At 38.4% G+C, this 27,486-nt stretch overlaps 3 protein-coding genes and 2 long non-coding RNA genes across 8 annotated transcripts; 2 read left to right on the top strand and 3 right to left on the bottom strand.

Moving 5' to 3' along the window:
- Positions 1-1,290, bottom strand: LOC112191448. Of its 3 annotated transcripts, XR_005808638.1 has the most exons (4): positions 1,146-1,290; positions 890-976; positions 652-784; positions 1-61 (listed from the first exon to the last, which is right to left on the bottom strand). It is a non-coding gene; the product is annotated as an uncharacterized LOC112191448 (long non-coding RNA). The 3 variants fall into 3 exon arrangements; XR_002932950.2 differs by having other exon boundaries at positions 652-976; XR_005808637.1 differs by lacking the exon at positions 1-61 and having other exon boundaries at positions 502-976.
- Positions 1,291-1,629: 339 nt separating this feature from the next.
- On the bottom strand, positions 1,630-2,824 carry LOC121052270. The gene is made up of 2 exons (XM_040516966.1): positions 2,432-2,824; positions 1,630-2,217 (listed from the first exon to the last, which is right to left on the bottom strand). Exons 1-2 carry the CDS (start codon positions 2,822-2,824, stop codon positions 1,630-1,632), a joined length of 981 nt encoding a protein of 326 aa, XP_040372900.1.
- Positions 2,825-6,876: 4,052 nt separating this feature from the next.
- Positions 6,877-8,165, bottom strand: LOC112191492. Of its 2 annotated transcripts, XR_002932967.2 has the most exons (3): positions 8,021-8,165; positions 7,527-7,851; positions 6,877-6,937 (listed from the first exon to the last, which is right to left on the bottom strand). It is a non-coding gene; the product is annotated as an uncharacterized LOC112191492 (long non-coding RNA). The 2 variants fall into 2 exon arrangements; XR_005808774.1 differs by lacking the exon at positions 6,877-6,937 and having other exon boundaries at positions 7,377-7,851.
- A 5,744-nt stretch (positions 8,166-13,909) lies between these two features.
- LOC112193015 (UDP-glucuronic acid decarboxylase 1) lies at positions 13,910-17,539 on the top strand. The gene is made up of 7 exons (XM_024333016.2): positions 13,910-14,755; positions 14,884-15,031; positions 15,144-15,223; positions 16,089-16,172; positions 16,282-16,356; positions 16,679-16,771; positions 17,023-17,539. Exons 1-7 carry the CDS (start codon positions 14,135-14,137, stop codon positions 17,227-17,229), a joined length of 1,308 nt encoding a protein of 435 aa, XP_024188784.1. The 5' UTR covers positions 13,910-14,134; the 3' UTR covers positions 17,230-17,539.
- Positions 17,540-21,175: 3,636 nt separating this feature from the next.
- Positions 21,176-22,855, top strand: LOC112191363 (protein SODIUM POTASSIUM ROOT DEFECTIVE 1). The gene is made up of 3 exons (XM_024330686.2): positions 21,176-21,929; positions 22,180-22,255; positions 22,411-22,855. The coding sequence occupies exons 1-3, from the start codon at positions 21,270-21,272 to the stop codon at positions 22,590-22,592; spliced, it is 918 nt and encodes a 305-aa protein (XP_024186454.1). The 5' UTR covers positions 21,176-21,269; the 3' UTR covers positions 22,593-22,855.
- The last annotated feature ends 4,631 nt before the right edge of the window (positions 22,856-27,486 follow it).

Here is a 27,486-nt window from a genome sequence, read left to right as displayed (position 1 = left end):
GAGTCCCGCAGCTAAACCTGCTGCCTGCCCGTGTCACCCTCGCTCGAGGGCTCAATACGTCCTGTAACAATTGGCAGGATAAAATTAACCATAATGAGGAAACAATCTAAGAAACAAATTAAGCTTAATCCTTCGGAATTTAATCTCATTACACATAATTCTTCTAACGACCAAATTCTCCAATTTAGGATTAAATTCTCGAATTTCAGAATTTCTTAAAATTCCAACGCCCTCAAAACTCTTTAACAACTCAACCGATTTTTATTTCGTTTCCTCAACCATAATTAACCACAAAAATTATAATACCATTCCCTTTCCGAAATTCCAATTCCTTCTTAATTTTCCCTTTTCAATCCACAATTTCATCTCCAAAAATCTCAATTTCTTTCTAAATTTTTTTCTTTTTCAAATCACAATCTCCTCTCCAATTTCCCAACAAAAATCATTCAACAATAGCTTTTACCAAGAGATTTAACCCAAAATATTTATAAACCATAATCATCAAACAACCATAATCAACATCAATTTCCAAAGAAATCTCAATACCCAACAATTTCAAGTTTAACACAAAACTCAAAGATTAAATCAAATTTCAATCAACCTATTTAATCCAAAATCAACTTCATAACCCCCACAACCATTTTTATATACCTGCAGCAGCCACCAAATACAAGCAGAAATAGCCGAATTTAAACCCAAAAATAACAAGAATTCGGCAGCACTGTTCATGCCACTGTTCACGTCTCTGAACACCTTCAAATCTTCCTCCACTGGCCAACACAAGCTGCAATAGTTAGATATGATCATCAACAACAACCCAACAACCCAAAACTTCAAAGAAATCCGGCGAAAATCTCCAAAACAAGCAGAAAAAGCCGGAATTCCAAACCCAAACTCAAGAACTCGGATGGAACTGTTCACGCTACTGTTCACGTCCCCAAACACCTTTAATTCTTCCTCCACAGCCCAAAACAAGCTGCAACAAGGTTAGGAACTCATTCAGCAACTCACCAACAACCAAAACCCAAAGAAATTCGACCGGAAATCGCCGGAAAACTGAGATCAAAGCAAAAATCCAATTTTTCCCATTTCTGCAATTCTCTTCGAAATCTCCAAACCAAAGCTACCCAAGTTAAAAATCTTACCTTAGATACAAGAGGAGCAAGAGAAGATCCTCTAATGGCCGGTGGTGCGGCCGGTGGCGGTGGTTTCACCGGAAAAAGTGGCTCCGGTTTGCAGAAAGAGAAAGAAAAGAAAGAAGAGAAAAGAAAGAAGGAAGAAAGGAAGAGGGGGGGGCTGGAATCGGGAAACTGATTTCTCTCTCTTCCTTTTCTGTTTTTATTTCCTATTTTCCACAATTATAAACTCATCTAAAAAAAAAAATAACCATGCTATGAATAGTACTTTCTATTTTTGATCATAACTTTTCCGTAGAAACTCCGATTTAAACAAACTTCGTGTCCACGAACTCGATTTTGCGTATTCTACGACAATCTCACATAAATTTCCTAATTTACTGGACTTAAAGAAAAAGTCACTCCTCGGTCAACCACGGTAAAAAGTAATTAATAGGTACGGGGCATTACAATCTCCCCTCCTTATAAAATTTCGTCCTCGAAATTATACCTGTTAAGGAAAAAGATGTGGATACTGTTGCCTCATTTGATCCTCTGGTTCCCAAGTAGCTTCTTCAATCAGGTGATTCCTCCATAATACCTTAACCAAAGATATAACCTTACTTCGGAGTACTTGCTCACGACAATCAAGGATCTGTACTGGTTCTTCTTCATAGGTTAAATCTTCTGTAAGTGTAATGGGTTGATCTGGTAACACATGTGAAGGATCAATGATGTACTTGCGAAGCATGGAGACGTGGAATACATCGTCTACTTGAGATAGTTGTGGAGGTAAAGCCAAGCGGTAAGCGACCAGACCAATTCGTTCCACAATCTCATAGGGACCAATATACCTTGGACTTAGTTTCCCTCGTTTACCAAACCTTACCACACCCTTCCACGGAGATAACTTCAAAAATACCCAATCACCAACTTGAAATTCAAGATGCTTCCTGTTTTTATCTGTGTAGCTCTTCTGTCTGCTTTGAGCCATCTTGAGTCTCTCTCTGATCACCTTAACTTTATCTGTTGTGATCTCAATAATCTCAGGACCAATAAGTTGTCTTTCTCCCACTTCATCCCAACATAATGGGGTCCTACACTGTTTCCCATATAAAGCTTCGTAGGGAGCCATACCAATACTCGAATGGTAACTGTTGTTATATGCAAACTCCATCAAAGCCAAGTGCTTATCCCAACTTCCTTTAAATTGTAGAGAACAAGCCCTCAACATGTCTTCCAAAGTCTGTCTAGTCCGTTCAGTGAGGATGGAAAACAGTGCTAAATTGTAATTTTGTTCCTAAACATTTGTGAACCTTCCTCCAAAACTTTGATGTGTAGCGGGCATCGCGTTCGGAAACAATGGACTCGGGAACACCATGAAGCTTTACAATTTCGTCCACATACAACTTTGCCAGTTTATCCAAACTAAAGGTTTCCTTAACCGCCAGAAAATGAGCTGATTTGGTGAGTCGATCTACAATCACCCAAATACCATCATTACCATTCTGCGTACGCGGTACTTTATAAATAAAATCCATGGTGAGATGGTCCCATTTCCATTCCGGAATTGGCAAAGGTTGCAACAACCCCGACGGTTTTTGCCTTTCCGCTTTCACTTGCTGGCACACAAGGCATTTGCTCACAAAAACTGCAATTTCCCTTTTCATATTTGGCCACCAATAGTACTCTTTAAGAGTCTGATACATTTTTATACCACCAGTTTGTAGAGCATACGCGGAACTATGAGCTTCATTAAGTATTTCCTGTTTAAGTAGGAACACAAAGTCTCTTTCCAAACATTAAAGTTCCATCTCTTCGAATAGAGAATTCAGGTTGCCAACCGCCACGAACACCTTCTTTAATCCCCTCAATTCTTGGGTCAAGAGATTGTGCCTCACGCACTTATCAATGAACACTGGTCTCACATGGAAACTAGCCACCATGGCAACATCCTCATCAACCGATAACTCAACCCCAGTAGACCTCAATTCAGACAATAGCGGTACCCAAATGACCCCTAAATATGACAAAGTCACAGAGAGGTTCCTACTGAGTGTATCCACCACCACATTCGCCTTACCAGGGTGGTACTCTATGGTACAATTATAGTCTTCAAACAATTCCATCCATCTTCGTTGTCTTCGTTGTCACAAGGTCAAACCAAAACTCACACTTACTAAATTCAGCATACAATTGATTTATCCTCAAAGTCTCCAATACTATACTCAAATGCTCAGCATGTAACTCTTCTCTCTTAGAATAAACCAATATGTCATCAATGAACACAATCACAAAGCGGTCAAGATACGGGCGAAACACCCTGTTCATGAGATCCATGAAAGCAGCGGGTGCATTTGTCAACCCAAAAGGCATAACAAGGAACTCATAATGACCATAACGTGATCGAAAAGCAGTTTTGGCTACATCCTCCTCTTTAATCCGTATCTGATGATAACCAAATCAATTTTTGAGAAAACTTTAGCACCCCTCAACTGGTCAAACAAATCATCAATGCGGGGCAAGGGATATTTATTCCTTATAGTCACCCTGTTTAGTTTCCGGTAATCAATACAAAGCCTCAAAGTACCATCTTTCTTCTTCACAAACAACACAGGTGCACCCCAGGGAGATACGCTAGGTCGTATAAATCCCTTATCCGTTAACTCCTGCAACTGAATATATAACTCCTTCAGTTCTGCCGGTGCTATTCTATAAGGTGTTCGAGAGATAGGTGTTGTACCTGGAAGTAAATCAATGGTAAAGTCTATCTCTCGCACCGAGGGCAAACCAGGCAATTCTTCTGGAAATACATCTGGATAGTCACCAACAATCGGAATTTGGCTACGATCCATAACTTCGGCATCTGAATTCACCACATGTGCCAAATAAGATTGGCAACCCTACTCATCATCTTCTTAACAGTTAAAGCTGAGATTATGTAAGATGGGAGAACCTCCCGTTCACCATAAAAGGTGACAATTTGCTACCCAGACTCCGAAATAATACAGTACTACAAAAGCAATCCACTAAGGCATGATGCATCCAAAGGAAATATTCCTAGGATTACATCAAACTCCACTAACTCAAATGGAATCAAGTCCGCCTCTAAACAAACTCCTTCTACAAACACTCCACAAAAACGATGTACCCACTCAATTCTATGTCTTTCCCCCAATGGTAGAACAACATGCCACTCTCCAAGTAGGAGAGATGGGGGCACATTAGCAAAGAAAGAAAACCTCTTAGACATGAAGGAGTGAGAGGCTCCAGGATCAATCAAAATGAAAGTTGGTTGACCAAAAACAACTAACATACCCATAATGACGTTCGGTGCAGTGCGACCCTCCTGCTGGGTCATAGCATGAAGACGGGCCTGGGTCACTGGTCGCCCTCTCTGTCCACGACCCGGCTGAGTGCTGCTCCTGCCTGATAAACTGCCATGAGAACCCAAACTAGTAGCACCCGCAGAGGTCTGACCCATACTCTGACTAGTAGTAGTGAAGACTCCCTGGGTCAACTGAGGGCATTCTCTCCTGTAGTGACCCCACTGGCCACACTAGTAACAAGTCCCCACACCTGCCTGACACGGGCCCACATGGTGCCTACCACAAGTAGCACACTGGGGATAGTCCCTCTGAATTGCCTGTCTGCCAAAGCCTCCACTGGAACTAGCAGTGCCACCCCTGAACTGTCTCCTACCTGTCTGCCCAGGCCTCCTGAAGCGTCCCCTGAAACGCTGACGAGAGCTAGAATCTGAACTGCTCGGCCTACTGCCTGATGACGATGCAGAACCCGAACTAGAGGCAATTCTCTTAGATGGCCCCTGACTGGGACCGCCAATCTCCAAAGGTCGGGAACCGTCCAGATATCTAGCCTCACACCTCATAGCAGCCTCCACAGCTAACTTAAAAGTCGGATAATCATGAGGCGCCAACCAATCTCGATATACAGGTAGAAGGCCATTGATAAACTGCTCAACCTTCAACTTTTCTATTGTCACCAATTCAGGGGCAAACCGAGACAAAGCAATGAAACGCTCCTCATACTGTAACACAGTCATCTCTTCAGTCTGCTTCAACTGCATGAACTCAATTCGGAGACGATGCTGGGATGCCTGATTATAGTACCGATTTGAGAACTCCGTTTTGAACTCTTCCCAAGTCATGGTAGTTGGGTCAAAACCCATATTCCTAGTACCCTGCCACCAAAGCCATGCATCCCCGTCTAGGAGGTCAATAGCCAAAGGAACCCTCCTAGCAGCTGGACAACCAAGGATTCAAATACTCTATCCATACGAGTAATCCAGTCTCCTGCTACGGACTCCGTAGGAGCCCTGGAAAAAAATATACGCCCCATGGCGTCTGGCACGCTCCACAGTATAGTCGGTACTAGGATTTGGGAGTGCCGCTGTAAAACGCTCAAACAACTGCTCCATGGTCCGTAGCAACCCACGAGGGACCTGCTCATCATCACCCTCACCAGCGGGTAAAGGGTCACTACTAGCACGAGATCTACGTCCGCGTCTCATTCCACCTGAAATTCCCATAACTGAGTTACACCAAGATATTTACACCAACAACAACTATCTTACATACTTAATTGGTACGTCAGCACCGAAGAGTATACGATGGGGAACCGCTGCAGTCGGGCCATCACTCGGGAGGTACTAAATACTATCAAGCATGTAAGACAACTATAAGAAGATATCGGCCACAGAATCTAATAACCTAGTGCTCTGATACCAACTGACAGGACCCGACCCAAGAATCACCCCGAAACCTGGATACGAGCCTGCGGGGCCCACGTTAGGTGAAATCCAACCAAAAAATCGGCAGAACCTCCCCTAATATGGGCTACCCAAATAGTTCACAAACCTGGATATGATTAATATTTACCTCCTAATCAAAAACTCAAAAACCATATTTACATTCCAAGCATATATGTTACCTTCGGAAAGTTCAATCCCATCACAACCTCCGTAATAAACATCAATTCGAACAAAAACATCCACCAAACTTAAAAGAAAAGGTTTATCAGAGCAACACTAAACTAAGCCGATATCATACAAAGTAGGTTAAGTAATAACCTACGAACAAAAACGGAAGCGCTGATTTCCAAAGTCCTTGAGCCTGGACGCAATCTCGGCTAATCTGAAATCTGGGCATTTGAAAACGAAGGGCCCAGGGGAAAACATATAAAATCCATTAGAGTGAGTGGACAAAACCGAAACTAGAATCAAAACAATTTATGGTATGCTTCCCCATTTCTCTTTTTAACAAAACCATCATGCAGCGATACTTCATGAAAATTCCCAACTCAATCTTTTTCCCAAGAAACTCATTTGATTACTAGGAAGGACTGCTTCCTAGGCATCTCATGCCATCGGGGAGGGACTGCCACCCGATGACGCATCGGAAGGGACTGCCAACCGGATAGGAGGCGGTGATTAGTTGGGACTGCCAACTAGCCACAAGTAGTAGACGGGACTGCCGACTAACTACATCAAGTCATCTGGAAGGGACTGCCAACCAGATGACACTTCGGATGGGACTGCCAACCGAGCTGTAGTCTGGACGGGACTGCCGACCAGACTATTACCTAGAAGGGACTGCCAACTAGGTAAGATACGCATGCGCCAAAACTGGCCTCCTTGTCAACTGTTTCCTTTTTAATCCTTTTCTTTCCACAAAATCACATTTCAAAACTTAATACCATGCTGCATGCATTATTTAAATAAAATAAAGGTCCACTCACAAGTGAGTCCCGCAGCTAAACCTGCTGCCTGCCCGTGTCACCCTCGCTCGAGGGCTCAATACGTCCTGTAACAATTGGCAGGATAAAATTAACCATAATGAGGAAACAATCTAAGAAACAAATTAAGCTTAATCCTTCGGAATTTAATCTCATTACACATAATTCTTCTAACGACCAAATTCTCCAATTTAGGATTAAATTCTCGAATTTCAGAATTTCTTAAAATTCCAACGCCCTCAAAACTCTTTAACAACTCAACCGATTTTTATTTCGTTTCCTCAACCATAATTAACCACAAAAATTATAATACCATTCCCTTTCCGAAATTCCAATTCCTTCTTAATTTTCCCTTTTCAATCCACAATTTCATCTCCAAAAATCTCAATTTCTTTCTAAATTTTTTCTTTTTCAAATCACAATCTCCTCTCCAATTTCCCAACAAAAATCATTCAACAATAGCTTTTACCAAGAGATTTAACCCAAAATATTTATAAACCATAATCATCAAACAACCATAATCAACATCAATTTCCAAAGAAATCTCAATACCCAACAATTTCAAGTTTAACACAAAACTCAAAGATTAAATCAAATTTCAATCAACCTATTTAATCCAAAATCAACTTCATAACCCCCACAACCATTTTTATATACCTGCAGCAGCCACCAAATACAAGCAGAAATAGCCGAATTTAAACCCAAAAATAACAAGAATTCGGCAGCACTGTTCATGCCACTGTTCACGTCTCTGAACACCTTCAAATCTTCCTCCACTGGCCAACACAAGCTGCAATAGTTAGATATGATCATCAACAACAACCCAACAACCCAAAACTTCAAAGAAATCCGGCGAAAATCTCCAAAACAAGCAGAAAAAGCCGGAATTCCAAACCCAAACTCAAGAACTCGGATGGAACTGTTCACGCTACTGTTCACGTCCCCAAACACCTTTAATTCTTCCTCCACAGCCCAAAACAAGCTGCAACAAGGTTAGGAACTCATTCAGCAACTCACCAACAACCAAAACCCAAAGAAATTCGACCGGAAATCGCCGGAAAACTGAGATCAAAGCAAAAATCCAATTTTTCCCATTTCTGCAATTCTCTTCGAAATCTCCAAACCAAAGCTACCCAAGTTAAAAATCTTACCTTAGATACAAGAGGAGCAAGAGAAGATCCTCTAATGGCCGGTGGTGCGGCCGGTGGCGGTGGTTTCACCGGAAAAAGTGGCTCCGGTTTGCAGAAAGAGAAAGAAAAGAAAGAAGAGAAAAGAAAGAAGGAAGAAAGGAAGAGGGGGGGCTGGAATCGGGAAACTGATTTCTCTCTCTTCCTTTTCTGTTTTTATTTCCTATTTTCCACAATTATAAACTCATCTAAAAAAAAAAAATAACCATGCTATGAATAGTACTTTCTATTTTTGATCATAACTTTTCCGTAGAAACTCCGATTTAAACAAACTTCGTGTCCACGAACTCGATTTTGCGTATTCTACGACAATCTCACATAAATTTCCTAATTTACTGGACTTAAAGAAAAAGTCACTCCTCGGTCAACCACGGTAAAAAGTAATTAATAGGTACGGGGCATTACATTTTGCCCCTAGCCTCGAATCAAGATTTGAAGTGTAGAGGCAGAATTGAAAACCTAGGGTTCTTGAATTTCTGGGTTTTCTTCACCAGTTGATTTCGACTGTTTAAAGGTAAAATTGAGATGTGTTGTAGTTGAGAAAATTAATCAGTGTGTTGAGTAGGTGCTGCTGCCAAAGTTTGGTGGCCATCGGAGCTGGTGGCGGTGGCAGCGGTGCCGCCACTGTGGGCGGCTGTAGCGGCGGCTAGGGTAGCTTTTTAATTTCAATTTTTAGCTAGTTAAATTCTATAATTATCATAGAGTATATATGTGAAGTTTGGTGAATTTTGGAGAAGTTTGGAATTAATTATGAATTTTTGAAGTTTAGGGTTTCGATCATCAAATTACGAGAATCCGACCGTCGGATATCTCTCGGTTCTGCCTTGGAACCTTTAAATTAACGAATTGGTATTAGTGGTATAATTTGGGCTGAATCTGAGGAGAATGGGAGATGTAATTGTAAGGATTTGATTTTAGGAATCGTATTAAATTGTTGAATAATTATTCACGGAATATAATTGTGTACAGGACGACATACCGAGCTATTGCTCGATGACGGAACACAAATGCGTGATCGTCGGAATAGTACTGTGAGTGGATGACGCGCTTTTGGGAAGCGCATAATTTAACCCTGAAATATCGTTAGTAGTATAAGCAAATAGGGATCGTTCTATTCCGGGGATTGAGGGTACACCTGTCATTGTGAAACAAATAAAGAAAAGTATTATTTACAAAAATAAAATAAAGAATAAATATATACAAGTGAACAAAAATAAGGGGGGTTTAGGATTCTTAAAATTAAAATTAAAATAAATAAAATAAAGAAACGTAAAAACATATATACAAGGGTGGAACGCAAGGAACAAAGATCAAAATCAATTCCATGTAATCAAATTCGATTCAAACCCTATAATTGTTCTTCCAAGTCATGAGAGAGGAGTTGATCATGTGAAACATTCGAAAGCAAATGATTTCCCATATTTTACTTTTCAATGCTAATTAACCTAAGCGAAAGCACCTAGATTAATCCTATCAAACATGCAATCAAGCCCTAGAAAGCTAGTCAATCATGACATGTTCAACGCATTAGACATAGAGAAAGGCTATCAACTCAAGTGTACAACTTAGTTATGGAAAAGTCCACCTAATTGCAATCCTCTTCAATTAAATTCGATTCTTGTCCAGAACCTTTACTACTTTTGATTCAAGTTACACAAAACGAAAAGTCGATTTCATGTTCTTAAACCTAGCACCAATTACATGCAAATCCTATAAGTGTCGACCCAAATAAGATAAACATATAAAAGTTTTCTGTAAAGCAAATTTAATCGAACAAACTCACATAAGCAACTTAGAATCACAATTATAGAATTCGAAAACTTTATTTAAACATAGAAATTGGGCTTAAACTTTGCCCTAAACATTATTGTTAACTAGAAACAAGTTCATACGAAATCAAACAAGGAAACCAAAAAGGTTACAAGGAAAATGAACGAATTACACCGTGAGTGGAGATGGAGATGGAGAGCTAGATGGTTGAATCTTGAATCTTGGAAGCAAGCCTTCAAGGTGGATGATGGAGGATATGATCTTCACGGCTCCTTCTTCTTCTTCCTCTCCTTGCTTGAAAACGCAGAACTTTGCAACTAGAGAATGGAGAAGGAAAATGGAAAGGAAATGGAGAGACAAAGAAGATGAAATGGATGAAGGAATTGGTGACTAAGGAAAATGGAGAGGAAATGGTGAGACAAGGAAGATGGAATAGATGAAGGAATGTGTGTTATGGATTCAGAAATTGGTGATTGAGAGTGAGAGGAGAAGGTGTTTAAATAGGGAAGAAAAAGAAGAGTGAAATGATGAGATGAAGAAAAATAATGAAAGTGGAGTATGAGAGTGGTTTGTAAAATATGTAAAAGATGAGGTAATGATGAAAGCAAAGCATGAAGGTGAAGAAATGTGGAAGTGATGATGATCTTTTAGGGTAGAAAAATGTATCCAAGGAAAAAGAAATGCTTTCTTCATATGGGTGGGAAACAAGAATATGTGGTGTTGAGCTGTTTTCAGGTCAGTTTCTTCCCCTTTATTCCTTCAATTATTTCTCCATCAAAACTTCAGAATGAGCCTTCGACTTCTTCATAAAAAATGTTCCACTATGAGTGTAGATCATCTTGACAAATTTTCAGAGCTTTATTCCATGTGGTTAGGCTGGAAATGCTGCTGGATCTCTTACAGGTCCAGTTTTCCAGTTTTGCTTATGTAGAAAATTGGGCTGATTGTTTGAAGGCCTTCCACTCATATTTTTCTCTGGCACTCTTCATAAGAAATGATCCTTTGGGTGTCTAGAATGGATCTGGAGAGTTTCAGCTCATTTCGAGTTCATTTGGTCAGGTGGCCTCTCCTTCTTCCTTGCTTGGCTCTGATTCTCCTAGCCGGAGTAAGAAAATATTCAAGGTTGACTTTTTAGTGCATTTTCATTCTTCTCCATCATTTCTAGGTAATTATGGACGTAACACTCATTTCTTCTTCATCTACTCCAATGTACCTAAAAATAGAAATTAAGTTAAAAATCGATTCGTTAAGGAATAACTAAGCAAAATGTGAGGAATTAACATTTAAAATATCACATTAAAATGCGCCTATCAGTGGACTTTTGTTTTAAATAGCGATGCATGCATTTATTCTCTTAAAATAATGCTCTAGCGTTTATTCATATAACTTTTTGAGGAAATGAATTAATTTTCGGAAATTGATTTCGAATAATTATATCATGGATTTGCTTTCAATAATGAGTTTCAAAGGTTGGTTTTGATTTATTATATTATTTGATGAATTCCTTATTTTCTGAGGTAAAACTTCCGGAATTAAGCATATCCCTAATCACCGAGTTAAGCTCCTGAAAGATTTTAAAGATGAGTTTCAATGGAGTTGGATATTCTCAATTGTTTATTGACTTTCGGTTTTGGCATCGGGAATGCCTAATTAAGGATTTTGGATTTGATTGATTTATGATACTACTTTGATTTATGCGGATTCGGAATTTATATTATTTATTTTATATTTATATTCAGCGAATTGAGATTATATTGAGATTTCGATGAAGTAAAACTTTATATTTATTTATACCCTATTTATGTTGGAACTTGAGATGATCTTGGCGTGCGGGGTCACGTCTTTATACACTTGGATTCTTATTTCGTGAGATATGTGGGGAAACTATACAGATTCATTGGCTTTCGACGATCTTCTTCCTCACCATACGCGGGTCATGTGATTAGGTCTCCTCCTCACTTACTTTGTGTTTGTGAGTGGTAGTTGAGGTAGCCTTCTCCTCCTCACGTGGGTGGCAGTCGAGGTAATGTTCTCCTCCTCGCACAATCTATGTGTGAGTGGAAGTAGAGGTTATTAGTTCTCCTCCTCGCACAATTTATGTGTGAGTGGCAGTCGAGGGTAGGTAGAGCCTGAGAGGCTCCATTCCCGTATGGTGAACTCTCTTCCCCGTATCCTTTTATTGTTGTTTTTGACTAGCGGGGCTAGTCCGTTTTCCGTTAACCAGTGGGGGCTGGTCTTATTTCTCGAGCATGAGAATTTAAATTCTTATTTGTGGTTATTTGTTACTAGCCCATTTCTTGAGAAGAGCTTCTCGTGAATTGTTTTCTAAATCGTTGCATGCATCGAGAGTTTTAAGGAAATAAATGTGGGAAAGTATAAAAATCCATTTGGTTTTTAAAAAAAAAAATTTGTTTATTTTGTCCACTCACGCTAACGTATTTTATGTACTTTCCCCTGGGCCCTTCGGTTTCAAATGCCCAGTTTGCAGGCGAATTGGTTGAGGTTGGGCGTACACGGAGTCGAGGCATAGTCATCAACATGGCTTCCGCATCTGCCTTTGAATTAGGTTTTCCTCTTATACATTTCTGTTAGAATTGCTCTGATTACCTATGGGATTTATGCTACTCGAGTTGAGATGTGTGTTTTGTGAATTGGAGACTGATGTTGATTTGGGGAGCATGGTGGCTCCAGGAGCATAAGGATGAATTGATTGAGAAGTGTAAATGTTTTCTACAGGTTTGGGTAGCCCATTTTAGGGGAAGTTCCGCCAAATTTTTGGTAGAATTTCTTCTAAGGTGGGCCCTGCAGGGTCACTTCGGATTTCAGGGTGAAATCTGGAGCAGGTCCTGTCAATCTATATTAATCTTCAAGCCAGAATGTAGAGGTGGAGTCCATTGCACACTAATAAAATGAGGGCTTAACAAAGCCAAAAGGCTGCAAAGGTTTCAAACGTTTCAAAGGCCAGTGATGCTTCATAATGTTCAAAGGCTGGGGAAAAAAGAAAAAAAAAAAGCTCAGGTTTGCATTATATGTCAAGCTATTTTTTTTATTGTATTTATTTATTTATTATTATTTTTTTAAAGCTAACGTGAGTTTTGGTACAAAGTTTAGGAATTGAGAAACCAGCATAACTGAACTAAAATAAAACGGTTCGGGTCCTTGTCGGTTCCAGCTTCTCAAAGTGACAAATCCAAACTGAAAAATTGAGATGCGGTTCGGTTTCGGTTTAATTTTTTTTTTTTGACAACCTGAACTGTCCTAGCCCTACTTCCTCAAACAACGAGCTAGGAGATTTCAATTTCGAGCGAGGCTCTTCTTTGATAACATTTTGGGTGACTACTATTCCGAATTCATTTTCCCCTTACTTTACACAATGCTTCGAGTTTCATGTTCCAATTGCCTACTCCTCCTCCCATCCTCCTCAATATATAGTACTCATGGAGAGTGTTTGCATAATAGTTTATTATTTCTCAATAATAATAAATGCCGCAAAATAGAGTAATGTGTTTGTCATTTTATTTATCATAAAACTTTTATGATAATTCATTTATTCAAATCGCTTATTTATCATTGTATCTCAATACTACTGATTTATTTTCTCCACTATATACTATATTATACTATCTATGTGTTTACTAACACATAAATGAATCAGAATGATTTCAGGTAAAAGAATTCCTGTGTTTACTAACACATGAAGGAATCGGAATTGGTGTAGGTCCCACCTATTTATCAGAAATCGATTCCTGAATACTCAGGAATTCGATTACGGAGGGGGGAGATGGGTTTAGGAATCATTCCTCCGGGATCAATACCGATTCCTTTCTTCTCCCATTCCACTTGTCTCCGATTCATGATTATTTTCCATTCCAAATAAGTAAACGTTCCATATATGTCACACATTTAGTTTTAGCCCTGAAGTAAGTAACTATGTGATTCATCGTATTACACAGACCGCATTCAAAACTTGACTTCTTATTGAAAAAAAAAAAGAAAAAAAGAAAAAGGAAATGGACTGTAGAGTTGGGCTACACTCGTTTCTGGTGCGCGCGTTGATATGCATTGCGGGTGTGACCAAAGCAATTTCCCTTCCTGATTACTCCAGAGCCCGATCTCATTTTCCTCTCATAACTAACTCCCTTTTTCTGAAACAGACCCTTCAACTAACCTCACAAAAATGATCTGATTCCTCCTCTCCTTCTTCCCATTCCATTCCACCTGCTTCACTCCGTCACCATCATCCACCCTAGTCCATCTCTATCTCTATATCTCTGCGTCGAAGAAGAAGAAGAGGCAGAGTGCAGAAGCATGAAACAGCTACACAAGCAACCGAGCGTGAATCACAGGAGGGACGAAGAGATCCCAACCTCCCTATCCTCCTCCTACTCCCCCAAAGCCTTCAAGCACCCCAGATCTCTCCCCAGATCCATCAACTACATCTTCAGAGAGCAACGCCTCCTCTTCATCCTCGTCGGCATTCTCATCGGCTCCACCTTCTTCATCCTCCAGCCCACTCTCTCCCGCCTCTCCCCTTCCGAGCCCAATCCCTCCATCCCCCGATCCTTCTCCTCCTCCTCCCTCCACGACCGTATCAACACCGCCTCCTTCTCCACCGACCTCCGCAGCAACGCCGGCAGGGTCCCCGCCGGCCTCGGCAAGCGCAGGCTCAGGATCGTCGTCACCGGTGGCGCCGGCTTCGTCGGCTCCCACCTCGTCGATCAGTTGCTCTCCAGAGGGAACGACGTCATCGTCATTGACAATTTCTTCACCGGGAGGAAGGAGAATGTGGCGCACCATTTCGGGAATCCCAGGTTCGAGCTCATTCGCCACGACGTCGTTGAGCCGATTCTGCTGGAGGTCGATCAGATCTACCATCTGGCCTGCCCGGCCTCGCCTGTTCACTATAAGTACAATCCGGTCAAGACAATCATATCCTTTTTTGAGCCGTGTTCGTTAAATTTTTGATTTTTTTGTTTGAATTTTCGGCATTTGGTGTTGTTATTTGTATTAAGGGATGCATTTTCGAAATGGTTTTTGAGGCCCTTGACTGTGATTACAAGACCAATGTGATGGGGACCCTTAATATGCTAGGCCTTGCGAAGCGAATTGGGGCTAGGTTTTTAATCACTAGTACCAGTGAGGTCTATGGTGATCCACTGGAGCATCCTCAGAAGGAGACTTACTGGGGAAATGTCAATCCTATAGGTGTGTTGCTAGTTATTGGTTTTGATATGTTGGATGTTTATAACTGTAATGTACTTCTGTTGTGTTGCTTGATGTGTTCATATATAATGTGGGTGTGCTTCAAAATGTGTAGGTGAGAGGAGCTGTTATGACGAAGGAAAGAGGACGGCAGAGACTCTGGCAATGGATTATCATCGAGGTGCAGGTGTTGAGGTAACTGAAGATTTCTTTCTGAGATTAGTTAAATTGTGAAATCCATAACTTGGTGTCAGGACCTTTAGGCCTAGGGATGTAGACTGTTGACATGGTTGTATCATATTTCTTTTTTATGGTCTCAATGGTTGTATCATATTCAGCATGTCTGATTTATACACATATCTCCAGTCTTTGTTCCATACCAGTTTAATCTTCAGATTCGTAGTTTTATTTTATTTTACTAGTAAGCGCCCTCCCTTGTATCTCTTGCTTTGAGAGCTCTAACAGCTACAGAAGACTTGGATTACCTATTGGCCAAAAAGGAAATATAATAATATAAGTAAAAAAGAAAAACTTGGAGTTGGCTGGTTTTTTTCTGAGAATGGCTATATGTATTCTATGTTCTGCTTTTTTTTCTTTTCTTTTCTTTTCTTTTGGATGTTGATTCAATGTAACTTTTAATTATGGCATAGTTTTGAAGTTAATGTAGGGCTGTGTAGTAGAGTGTGAATGAAAAGTTTATCTATTATATGCATATTCAGGAAGGTTTTTGTAGAGGTTTGCAAACCAGAGATAAGCCTAGATTCTATTAAACTAGGGTGGAAGGTAGCTCAGTTGTTTGAGCTTTCCTTGAATGATTGCTTGAAATTTGTGGTAATACCAATTCTCGCCCTGGATTAGTGCACTTCTAAGTTTTATTTGATCCTAGACTAGGGTTTACAAGTCCTAATCTGTCCATTCTCACTCTTTTTTGTCCATTCTCACTCTTAAGCACGTTGTTTCATCTGAATGCTTTTGAAATACTGCCAAGTAAGATGTGTTGTGTTTTGGTTCATTTTCAATAGTTGGCTTGTCAGACTCACATAAGGCTTTCTGTTTTCAGGTTCGTATTGCTCGAATTTTCAATACATATGGGCCACGTATGTGTTTGGATGATGGGCGTGTTGTCAGCAATTTTGTTGCTCAGGTCAATCACTTACCTATTTCTTTATTCATGATTCATGACTAGTACATGGGGTGTTTCTCATTGTGATTATCCCTCATATGTTTACTTATAACTGTGGCTATATGTGTAGGCTATCCGCAAACAACCATTGACTGTGTACGGTGATGGTAAACAAACACGAAGCTTCCAATATGTCTCTGATTTGGTATGGAAGTTTTTTCTCTTTTTCCTTTTCTCTTAAGTAGTTACTTTTTCATCTGGAGCCTTAGCAGATGCCCTCTCTTACATTTTTTCCTTGGGGCTTTTATATGTTATGACACACTCTTTGAAGCATCTATATTATACGCCTGGTACTATAAATCTTATGATCATCAGCGTCCAGTTGAAATTTAGACCATGAGCTGAAAGCCTGCAGGGCATTATTTATTTGTTTGTATGGATTTGGACTTCAAAGGGTTGTCACCTAAAACAGGTTGAGCGGATGAAATAATTAATGAATGATCTGAGACACTTCTTTGCTATAATAGGTAAATGGACTGGTGGCGTTGATGGAAGGCGAACATGTGGGGCCTTTCAACCTGGGAAATCCCGGGGAATTCACCATGCTAGAGCTTGCTGAGGTATGTTTACGAGACTCATTTTCCATAATCTTAATCTTTTCAATATAATCTATTTACACTTTCGAAAATGCTCCAAAGTTCTTGTATGTTAATTGTGCTTAAGCATTTTTAATGTCGTTCTCCTTTAATCCTTGATTGTTCTTAGATTTAAAAACTTAAGTGTTAGGTATTGTTGAATGATTTTTTTGCTTGCAAATGGAGAGTGATCTACAAAGGAATGCTCAAGTATTCTCTTTGTCCTGAATGAACAGGTTGTGAAAGAAACAATTGATTCCAGTGCAACAATAGAATTCAGGCCAAATACTGCTGATGATCCTCATAAGAGGAAACCTGATATTGGCAAAGCAAAAGAGCTGTTGAACTGGGAGCCAAAAGTATCACTGAGGGAGGGACTGCCTCTAATGGTGAGTGATTTCCAGAATCGCATTTTAAATGAGGATGAAGGAAAAGGGAATTAATTAATAATGAAAGGACAACCAGTATGTATAGTGTGAAGCATGGCTGTATCTTAATTCATTCGTTTATTTTTGTCATCCTCAACTTACATTATCTGGCAATTCTAGCAAAATGCAATAGTAGGAAGATGTATCTCTTGTTTCTCACTGTGCTTGATTAGCACGAAATCCACAATCACTAGATTTTGACAATTTTGACCACTGTTTCTGGCACAATCTGTGGTGGTGGAATGTAATCCTCAATTATTTTTGTTGACAGTTTTGGTATCTTGAAAGGAAAGTGTTATTATATGCACAAAATTCTAATTCTAGATTTTTCACTTTGCACTAGTACCGCATGCTGTCCGAAATTGTGTATTTGGTTTTGATTGGAATATTGACAAGTGATAACCTTCCACATGATATTATAATTGCGTGGAATGATTGTTCATACCTTAAAGTTGAGCAGTTTCAGCCATTTATAAAATAGAGGAAATTGATGAGTTTTTCATAGCTTAAATTTGGGCATCACCGACACATTTCCTCAAGTTACAAGTTTACGGCTCTATCCATTCTCCATGATGAAGGGAATAGATTTTGATCAGGGAATCTATAAACACAGAGACATTCTTACCATCAATATCGGTGTTTTAGAAAATAGTTGAGCAAAACACCTGAGTTTATCATCAAAATGTTATTCCTTAAAATGAAAGCTATCATCTCTATTACTTTGCTTTACAAGTGGGTGATTTAACCCATTTGTTTTGTAGGAAAAAGTTTAGAAAGAACGACTGAACTCCATCACTGATCAATTTTATGTATGAAGTCTCTAGGCTCCACAGGTTTGCCGACCTAAAAGCTAAGCCAAGAAATTTTATTTGTTTCGACCTTTTCTTTTGATGGGTAAACGGGGATCAAAATCATTGGTGGTTTTTGGATTGGACACTGGTTATGCATGCCTCCCTATTACCTAGAGAGGAAAAGTACCAAACCCCATCTAAGTGATGAAAGCAAGACTAAAGTTTTTACCGAACTTTTAAAGCAATGTAGGGCTTACAATCCAACAACTCCACTATATGAAGACTGGTGGTAAGAAGGGGTAGTAAAGGAAGGGAAGTTTGGAGGTTGATACTTCTATTTTGGTGGGACTACACGTATTATTTGAGTTAAAACTCGAGTTTTATACTTGATATCTGAAATAAGAAGTGTAATTTTTTCTTTCACCCTTAAGAATGTAAGCATGGAAGAAGTTACAAACTTGGATCTTTTAGGATTGAACTCTTATATAAACATGAACACTCGTGGAAATACATGTGAGCTGACATGATTTACAAGTATACGAGGTTTACCTTAAAATTTGTACTCAATATGTCGAATCTTTTGCTTAGAATTATTTCTAATAAACAATAAAGTTCAGTTCTTTTTTGCCTTCCGGGTAAATGAAGTGAATACTATTCATTCTGTTGAAGCTACAGTAGAAATAGAACATTGAAGAATTTTGTAAGCAGGATCGCAAGACCAATGGCATAACACGCATATGATAATCTTAGACAAGAAGCAACAATGTAAAGACCCCCTTGTTATTCTTCCACTTATATAAAGTCGCGAGATAAAAACAATAACTAAAAATGAAACGTTTAGACTTGGAACTCTCGGTGGTGAAAGTGCAAGGTAGGCAGGGATATAAAGGGAGCAAAAGAAGAGAGTATGAATGATGGAAAGCCATTAATATAAGCATCTGATTCTATGAGCTTGCCAAGTAGCATTTTGATATCGATCAGTGGTTGCTAGAGAAAAGAGAGTGGCTAGCTTTGTGTCTCATCCATCTACAGAAAAGAAAGAAAGAAAAATTCCAAATGGTTTTGTAATCTGCTGGCAGAATTTATTCCCCATGAGGAATCTAAATAATTGCGTGATAAATATCATCTGGAAAGCTTTCCTTACAAATCTCTATTCCATTGCTGCCTTGCTGGTATGATTGATGGAGCTTCTTAGAAACGTTTGTGGTGGACCTTTTACTTTAATTCCTTGTAGCCAAAAGTTCTTGCAAGTTCTTTAATTGCACGGACAAATCGTCTGCCAGGTTAAGTAATTACCAAGCAAAAAATTCATTTTGATCGATTTTCATCTAAACTTCCACATACATAACATGCTTGGAGAGATCCAAGAGGGCGTTAGTTAACCGCCCATACTCAAATATTTGAATCTATTAAAGTACCGAGCAATTTCATGTGTTTTCAATTTTATTTTAAGGGTGTAGGTTAGGTGGCAGGATAGTTGTTAAATGCTTAAAAAGCTAAAATATGTAGGTGTAGAGGGAATGAAGAGCATCCAACGTGAAGATGTTCGAGGAATTGAGTCAAAAAGAGTAAAGCACAAAGTTGCTTGCTATGCCGAAATTTGGACTTCTTCCAAGTCAAAATGTTTGGTCAATTGCCTCAAAGAGAGAAGGGTGCAAATACAATAGCAACCAAACCGGAGTGTAGGCTTCTTCTTTCACCTCCCAAAGAAAGATATTCAATCCTTATCTCCCAAGACAATGCCGTTGGTGACGTTCTGACCTATGTTTCCTTTCAAAAACTGAAACTGACCTCAAGGACAAAGCTGGTTTTTGCTGTTAAGCGTGAATATGAATTTGTAGGGCATGCATGCCCAACAAGCCAACAATGAACACAGTACCCACCATTAATTTAGGGCACCCCTGCAGGATGTGTTCTATATTAAATTCACCTTCCTGTATATATAATCTTAAGGGCAACGCATCCTACGCAAATGTCACGGGTACTGGCTCCACTCTTCTCCAAGCTCATACGGAAGTATATATAAGCACAATTAATGCAATTTTTATTGCGTTACATCTCAAATGCCCTATTTGAATACACATTTATATTGGTCCTAGTGTCCAACATCTGCAATATGATATATGATTGAAACCCTTAATTACTTGCAATTAAAAAGATAACCAAGAACTAAGAATTTAACATACAGTTTCAAATTTACCTTGTATATGGTACACCGACATCTGCAATATGAGATAGAGCTGTAAAATCAGAACTTGTTTTGATATGATTTGCAAGTAATTGCATGTATCTAACATTTAGTTAAAGTCTTCATAGTTGATAACTAGAGTGAACTGTGAAGGGTTATCTCGCTATTGAAAAAGTAAATGTGTTTGTCCAAAAGTAATTGGACAATATCCATTATTCCTTGAAACTTCCAAAGGCTGATACACTTTTAGGTGGAACTTAATTAAATTGCAAGCGTCTTCTTCAAGAATGAAAGCTAGGTGAAGATGTTGAAATTGTATCCCTAATGCAATTGGTAACCAAATTGAGATAGAAAAAAAGGAACAAGGCACTTACTACATATCATTTTCATCCCTTTAAATCCACAGAAAAGTTAGATGCAAATCATAAAGATCACTTTCTGCAATGCATGGTAGGCTGCTGTTGAGAAAGAAAATGTTGCCCCACTTCTCTTCTTCAACCGCTTTTGTTTTCTTCCTCCATTTTTACTGTCTTATTAATCAGGCTAGACATCTGCCATGGAAAAATAGTCCAGGTCTCCTATACTGTGCTAAGACACTCAGCTTTCACCACAATCTCAATAATATGTGGATAACCCTTTTATTGGAAAACTTAAATTTAGCATTAAAGTTGTTTGTGAACTGTCAATCCATAGGTGAAGTTCTGCTGGTCATTTGACACTGTCAAATTTGGTAATTAAACAGTTAGTGACAGTAAAAATTAAAGGCTTAAGAGTTTCAAATATACTGGATGCAAACTCTACAATCTACAGAAATATTAGATTTGTACTCTATCATGTATACTTAATTAAATCATATCTTAATTGTACTAAATCATGAATAATTAAATCATATTCTAATTTGCTTGGAATCTACAAACCATGTAATGATTCTTGAATTCCCTTTTATCTACTAGCTAGAGTAAGCTTCAAGCTCTCTCTCTCTCTCTCTCTCTCTCTCTCTCTATCTCTCTCTCCCCCTTTCCCTTTTATGCAGATTCTGTATACCACTATTACTCCTTAGTGTCATCATTATCAAAATGAAGCTGAAAGGCATAGATATCTTCTGTGCATCCCAAGCTTCAACAGCCATATGTTTCAGTATGGATCAAGCCTCATCCTCCTCATCAGTTTTCCAACTTGGTGGTCGAGCCATCGATCGCCACAATCCCATTATCCAAGATTCAAGAAGATCAAGCACTAGTAGTACTAGTACTAGATTTATTAATCCTCCTTGCTATTCTCAACCACCCATCAATCCCAAAACTTACCATCAACTCCAGAAGAGCAAGAAAAACTTCTCATCTTCAAAGACAAGTAGTGATCAGAGCAAGAAGAAGATTGTGAGCTTCTCAAAAGAAAAGTATGAGCAAAAGAGGAAGAGTACTTCTTCTAACGGTAAGAAACCGTCTGATGATAATGTTAAGAAGCACTCTTCAGTCCCAAGTGGAAGTGTTGTTAGGAAGAGCTCTACTGAGCCAGTTGATCTTATCAGTATTACTCCTCCTGGATCATCCAGATACCTTTTGAGTGACAAGGTGTTCTTCGATGGGTTATCTGATTATGATCCGGTTTCAACATTGGTTCCAGTTGGAGACAAGGAAAACCAAAACACAGTGATGAATAAGCAAGAATATGAATCTGCTTCTTCAGCAAGCTCTTCCTCATCTCTGTCAAAACCACCTCCTCCTTCCAACCAGGTTTGTACAAATTCTTTCCTTTATTTTTTCTTTTCAAAAAACTAACCATCACGTATAACCATCATGTATGATATAAGTTCTTAGTTACTTACTTTGTATAAGGGTAACGTTCTCTTGCCAAACAGTGTAGTTAGGTTGCGAGATTATTTGCGAGTCTTAACCGCACATTCAGACAAAAACCGATCTAATCAATTATCTGAATTCACCTTATAACATTTTTTTTTCATAATTTGATGATGATTGTTTGCAGGTTGTAGTGTTGAGGGTGTCACTGCACTGCAAAGGCTGTGAAGGAAAACTGAGAAAGCATCTATCAAGAATGGAAGGTACATCAATTGTTTGTTTATATCATTAATTACACATTCAAACGTTTACAAGATTGGAGCTGGTTACTTCATTAATCTGGCAAATCACATTTATGTATCTATATATCTCCGTTAAAATATGAACTAATTATTGTTATTGATAATAATGTGAGCAGGAGTGACGTCTTTCAACATAGACTTTGCAGCAAAGAAGGTGACTGTAATGGGAGATGTAACCCCAGTGAGTGTGCTTGCAAGTGTCTCAAAGGTGAAGAATGCTCAGTTTTGGCCAACTGTGTCTGCAACCCCATCTGCATCACCAGCACCTTGTCCTACCAAACTAAAGGCCAAGAATTAACATAATGCGCGCAAAAGGTAATTCAAGAAAGAGAGAGAGAAGGAGAAAGAAGGAGAAAAACAAAAATTTGGGGAACAGTATTGTAATATTATGGTTTGCATGTGAATTAAAAAACTGATTAATCTAGTGTAAATGCACTGTTAGCATGGGTGGAAGAACCAGATTCTGTATCTGCTTGGTTAGTAGGAACTAGCGAGGAACTTAAGTGGTAGAAGAGAAAGTTCACTTTGTTTTTGAACTTTGCTATGAGTTTGGGACCTTTTGTTAAGAAAAGGTGGAGTCTTTGAGGAAACACCCAACAAATTAGAAGTCTGCTTAGCCATGAGCTAGCCTATGGCCCCATTCTGTTTTATTTTATCAATTCCCCATGTTTTTTGTTTAATACTGCATGCCATGCTCTTGTGCTTCCTAAATGCTTTTTATTTTTCCCTCCTGTATTTACCACAGTTTGTTTATACTCAGAAATGGTGCTTAGGAAACAGTAATAAAATCCTAATTTCTGGGTTGCTGGCTCAAGGACCATGCCCTTGGTTCAAGGGGCTTCAGATTTGAATGGGGCAGCCAGGCAAAAACCAACTACCAGTTTTTGGTTAATAAGAACAAAAATGCTCCTTGTGGTTCAATTTAATTGATGTTGACACATAAAGAGGTTGCACATGGTATGAAATAAATGAGGTAAGAGCCTCAGAGGACAACTCGCAAATTCCAATAGTGAAATAATGCACCATGCAAGGGCAACTCTACAAGTACATGGTGAAAAACAAAAAAAATCATAGTATATTAATATAGTTTTTGGTAATGGAAAATTGAAGGTTAAATCAGCCCCTTGGTTGCAAAACCAAAGAGGCCTCAATAAACTTTGGTCTTTAATTTCTCTGAAAAATTAGGATATTTACACGGAGGTAGATTTGTTAGAGTTACTCCAGCTATTGACCCGGATTTATGTAAAAAGATAGAATTTCAATTATCACTTTCATAATCTTGGGCTTGGGGCTTCATGGGAGATCGATTTTTCAAAGCACACTACAATAGGCCTCATCATTTGGCCCGTGGATAAAATTTGCCGATGGAGGTCAGCAAGCTCGACGAGTAAAAGCTCGGCTCAACCTGCATAAGGCCCGGCCTAGTGGCAAGAGGGCCGGGCTTGGTTTAGGGGTTTGAAGCCCGGCCCGACCCATAGCGGAAGAAAATTAGAGATTATGTATGGCGATAAGCTACATGTACCATGTATAGCGATTTGATGTGTCTATCACTAAAGCAAGACCATGTGTACTTTGCATATGAGGGCTCATCACAAGTTATCATACTTGCAAAGTTAAAGTAATACCAACAAAGGTAGACGATTTTCAATAAACCTTACCTCATATAATAAGGTTAGAAACAAATTCATACACTAAGTAATACCTAAACAATATAAAGAAATTAACATATTTACCTTTGTATAGTTTAAAACATTTAAAAATCATCATGGCATACCTAACCATACACATTAATATCTTTGTGTACTGATACGTTTCATATAAGCTCCTTAAGAGCTCTAAATAATTCGTAATTTTGCAAAAGTTAGAATATATTGCCTATTTCGAATTCGATTATGTAGTCTTATCATAGTACTCATTAAGGCAATTTAGGTCGCGCTAATTATAATAAAATGAGTACATATAAACTAGCTTTAGACTCTTTAATTCCATGAGTGAGCTTCAAGCACTTTTAATCATTCATGGACTTGCATTTGAATCCTTCATGTATTTGAATCATTCAAGGATTTGATAAGCAACACCCTTATAATGACACTTTACTTTTGAAATTTTACTTTTAGCAATATGTCTTTAAGATATTCATAATATACAATGGCAACATGCTATAAATCTCTCGTCAATATATATAACACCTGATGTAACATTGTACTTATAGAAAATTGCCATTCATATAAGAGAAGATATTCATAATTCCATGTCTCTATAAATAGACATTGTGTCGTAGTGATTTATCTTCACTTTAATGAATATCCTTTTGTAACTTGTATGGTTAACGGTCCAAATATTCCATCACATTTCAAATATTCAATTTTATTGGAATTGCCTCTTTCCGATTTGGCCAATAATATATTTTGACGACATTCATAATGAAACGTAGTATAGCATTAATACAACCCTCAATGATTTTTGGTAGCTACCAATCTATCATGTATAAATTGTTATCGATGATCATTAATCATAGATCCCACACATTCTTATATGCATGCATTAGTTGTAACAAGCTTATTGATATTAGGTACTCATGCCACTTTTGGTGCATACATTGACACTTCTAGGACAATCATCTCTCACAGATGAATCATGTAGCGAATGTGGATCTTTTTACTTATAATCTCATGTAGAGCATCATAGGGCTTGTATAATCTTCCATTTTTGGGAGCTTAAAACTTTAGATTTGGTTGATACAAGTAGTCTTTCCTCCCCCCAACAGCGGGAAGACTGTCTTATTATGACCATGCACAAAACATGCATTCAGAGATTTATCACTTTATTTGGAGTGAAGATGTTCATTGTCTGGTGGCGAACCTAAACCAAGTTTTAGGTCAAAAACATGCAGTTCATAAGCATCAACCATATTGATGTATTATTGTATCACCAAGACATCATTCAGTAATAGCGTACTTTACAACCTTTGTACATATGTGTAGCCATATTAGGTGCTCTGACATTGTTTAATGACATTCTCTTCAGGAGAACCATTTCACTTAGATATACATACATAACACAAATCAAATAGGGTCTAGATTGTTTGCTCTAATATGGTTGGCTTTAGGGACTTTAACCCAAGGAGATGTTTTTGCTTTTAGCATATAATTTTGTCACTATCTTGTATCAATTCACTAATTTAGATATTTCTCGAAATCAAAATGAGACGGTGGATAAATATCTCACACCAATTCATATCGTTCTTCAGGAACAATCTTTTTCTCTCATCTTGATGGGAGGAAGACTGTCTCATTAAAGTGACAACTTGCAAATATGCAGTAAATGAACAATCTGCTTGTGAGTAAGGTTAGCAGTCATCAAAACTTGTAAGTGATGCACGCAACATGGTAGACAAAAGATGTTGTAACCGATCATGCAAAAATAGTTTATTTGATTTAATGAACTTCTGGTTCATGACATTATATGCCTAAATTTACTACAGAAATTTGATACATTATTTATGAGATGGCAAAAAGTCTTCTCCAACTATATAGGAGGCACTCAGTGCAACAATATTTCAAATTCGGTAACATAAGAGCAGCTCATTCGGAGTCATAAATCAAGATCTACAACTCTTGATATGAGTATTACCTTAGCTTTAGTAAACATCAATTGTGAAATAATGACAATTGCAATGGACCAAATTTATTTTGAACTGCTGTCCAAAATGATGAACTCGAAATTTCAAGCTAAAGACTGCGATCCATACTAAAAAGTAACTTTATCACGTGAAGAACCTCAAGTTCTCTAGCATGTATATATGTATAGTCATAAAGAGGAGAGACTTTAATCTAACTCTCTAACTCATAAAATAGTGCAATTTGACTCTCTCAATCTAATCTCATAATTGAACTCAAATGACACATGCAAGAATTGGAAGACTCATATGATCATTGAGAAAATCAAATGGAGGAAGAGCTTTTTTGATAAAGTGTTTTGGGAATGGATTCCCAGAGAAGCAAATCGAGCAGCTAATGAAGCTGTCGTGCTTGGTAATCGGACGTTGGGTCTTTGCAGATAGGCAGATTAGCCACCACCATCTATCACATTGGTTGGTACTCAGGAATGACGGACTACCTTGTCCTCCAGCTGCTGCTATGTAATCGAAACTCTTAGAGTTCCTACATCTTTTGAGCTGTTGGCCTCCTGTTTCTCTTTCTATCTAGTTTGAGATGGAGAGCCTAACTTTCTCTTTCTGTATTCCGGGCCTCATCTTTGATGGGTTTGTTTGGGCTTTGCCCTGTTTAATGAATTTTCTTATTCAAAAAAAAAAGAAGAAGAAAAAAGGAGGGGGGGGGGGGGGGACTTCAAGCCCTCATATAATTGGAGATCCAAGAAACTTAAGATTTCAATTTTTCCATTTTATAACAAACTCTTAAGGAACAACAAGTTCATAGATAATTAGATTAAGAAGCATTTAGTATCAATAGGGACTCAAGAGGTTACAATAAATCTATGAAATAATACAATAATGCTTTCAACTTTTCTTATTGTAAGCAAAAAAGATTAGGCATTTATGATAATCTCAATTTCTTATTAGTCAATGCAATTTAATTTGTCTAGTGCCATTTTGATAGTGTCTTGATAAAGATCCACCATATAGTGTACAATAGACACACGCCTAATTTTCAATTTCCTCGCATGTGTGGATGCTAGGACAGTATTTACATTGACTCTTGATTTCTCTCTTGCCTTGATCCACTTCTACTTCTGGTGGCATTTCATGATATAGCCATGTCAACTGATCGGCTTTCTTACTAGACAATGAGATTCATGAGAGGGAGAGATTATACATGTCTGATAGTTCTTAACGCTGGATTAGATATTAAAAACAAAAAATTAGAGAAGTTCGAGTTGGGTGATGTGATTTTTTGTTGAGATCCAAAATCATTAAATTTTTGATAAACCCCAACAAATTCGGATAAACACTATTAAGTTCAGGCTTTAAATTTATCCTTTCTCCAAGATTTAAAATCAAGAGTCCTTCCATCACTAGACGTTTGAAACTACACTCCAGCCTTCAAAATCGCTCTGTCTTCCCTTCATTCTGTTGTCTTCGCTCAGTTTCTCTTCCGCAAATATTGCAATCCTTCCTTCTTCCGACTCTTCAAATTCTGAAACTGTAAAAATCAAAACCCTAAAATCCCAAC

The sequence above is a fragment of the Rosa chinensis genome, chromosome 3 (assembly GCF_002994745.2).
Source record: "Rosa chinensis cultivar Old Blush chromosome 3, RchiOBHm-V2, whole genome shotgun sequence".
Classification (NCBI taxonomy): Eukaryota; Viridiplantae; Streptophyta; class Magnoliopsida; order Rosales; family Rosaceae; genus Rosa; species Rosa chinensis.
This window is presented reverse-complemented; position numbering and strand designations above follow the sequence as displayed.

What these genes read in the sequence shown, in the direction of transcription:
- LOC112191363 (XM_024330686.2), top strand. Translation starts at nt 21,270, where the DNA reads ATGAAGCTGAAAGGCATAGATATCTTCTGTGCATCCCAAGCTTCAACA. An exon ending in CACCTCCTCCTTCCAACCAG is followed by an intron (nt 21,930 to 22,179) that starts GTTTGTACAAAT and finishes GATTGTTTGCAG; the next exon opens with GTTGTAGTGTTGAGGGTGTC. An exon ending in GCATCTATCAAGAATGGAAG is followed by an intron (nt 22,256 to 22,410) that starts GTACATCAATTG and finishes TAATGTGAGCAG; the next exon opens with GAGTGACGTCTTTCAACATA.
- LOC121052270 (XM_040516966.1), bottom strand. Translation starts at nt 2,824, where the DNA reads ATGTATCAGACTCTTAAAGAGTACTATTGGTGGCCAAATATGAAAAGG. An exon ending in CATCAAAGTTTTGGAGGAAG is followed by an intron (nt 2,218 to 2,431) that starts GTTCACAAATGT and finishes TATGGGAAACAG; the next exon opens with TGTAGGACCCCATTATGTTG.
- LOC112193015 (XM_024333016.2), top strand. Translation starts at nt 14,135, where the DNA reads ATGAAACAGCTACACAAGCAACCGAGCGTGAATCACAGGAGGGACGAA. An exon ending in TCAGCAATTTTGTTGCTCAG is followed by an intron (nt 16,173 to 16,281) that starts GTCAATCACTTA and finishes CTATATGTGTAG; the next exon opens with GCTATCCGCAAACAACCATT. An exon ending in CCATGCTAGAGCTTGCTGAG is followed by an intron (nt 16,772 to 17,022) that starts GTATGTTTACGA and finishes CTGAATGAACAG; the next exon opens with GTTGTGAAAGAAACAATTGA.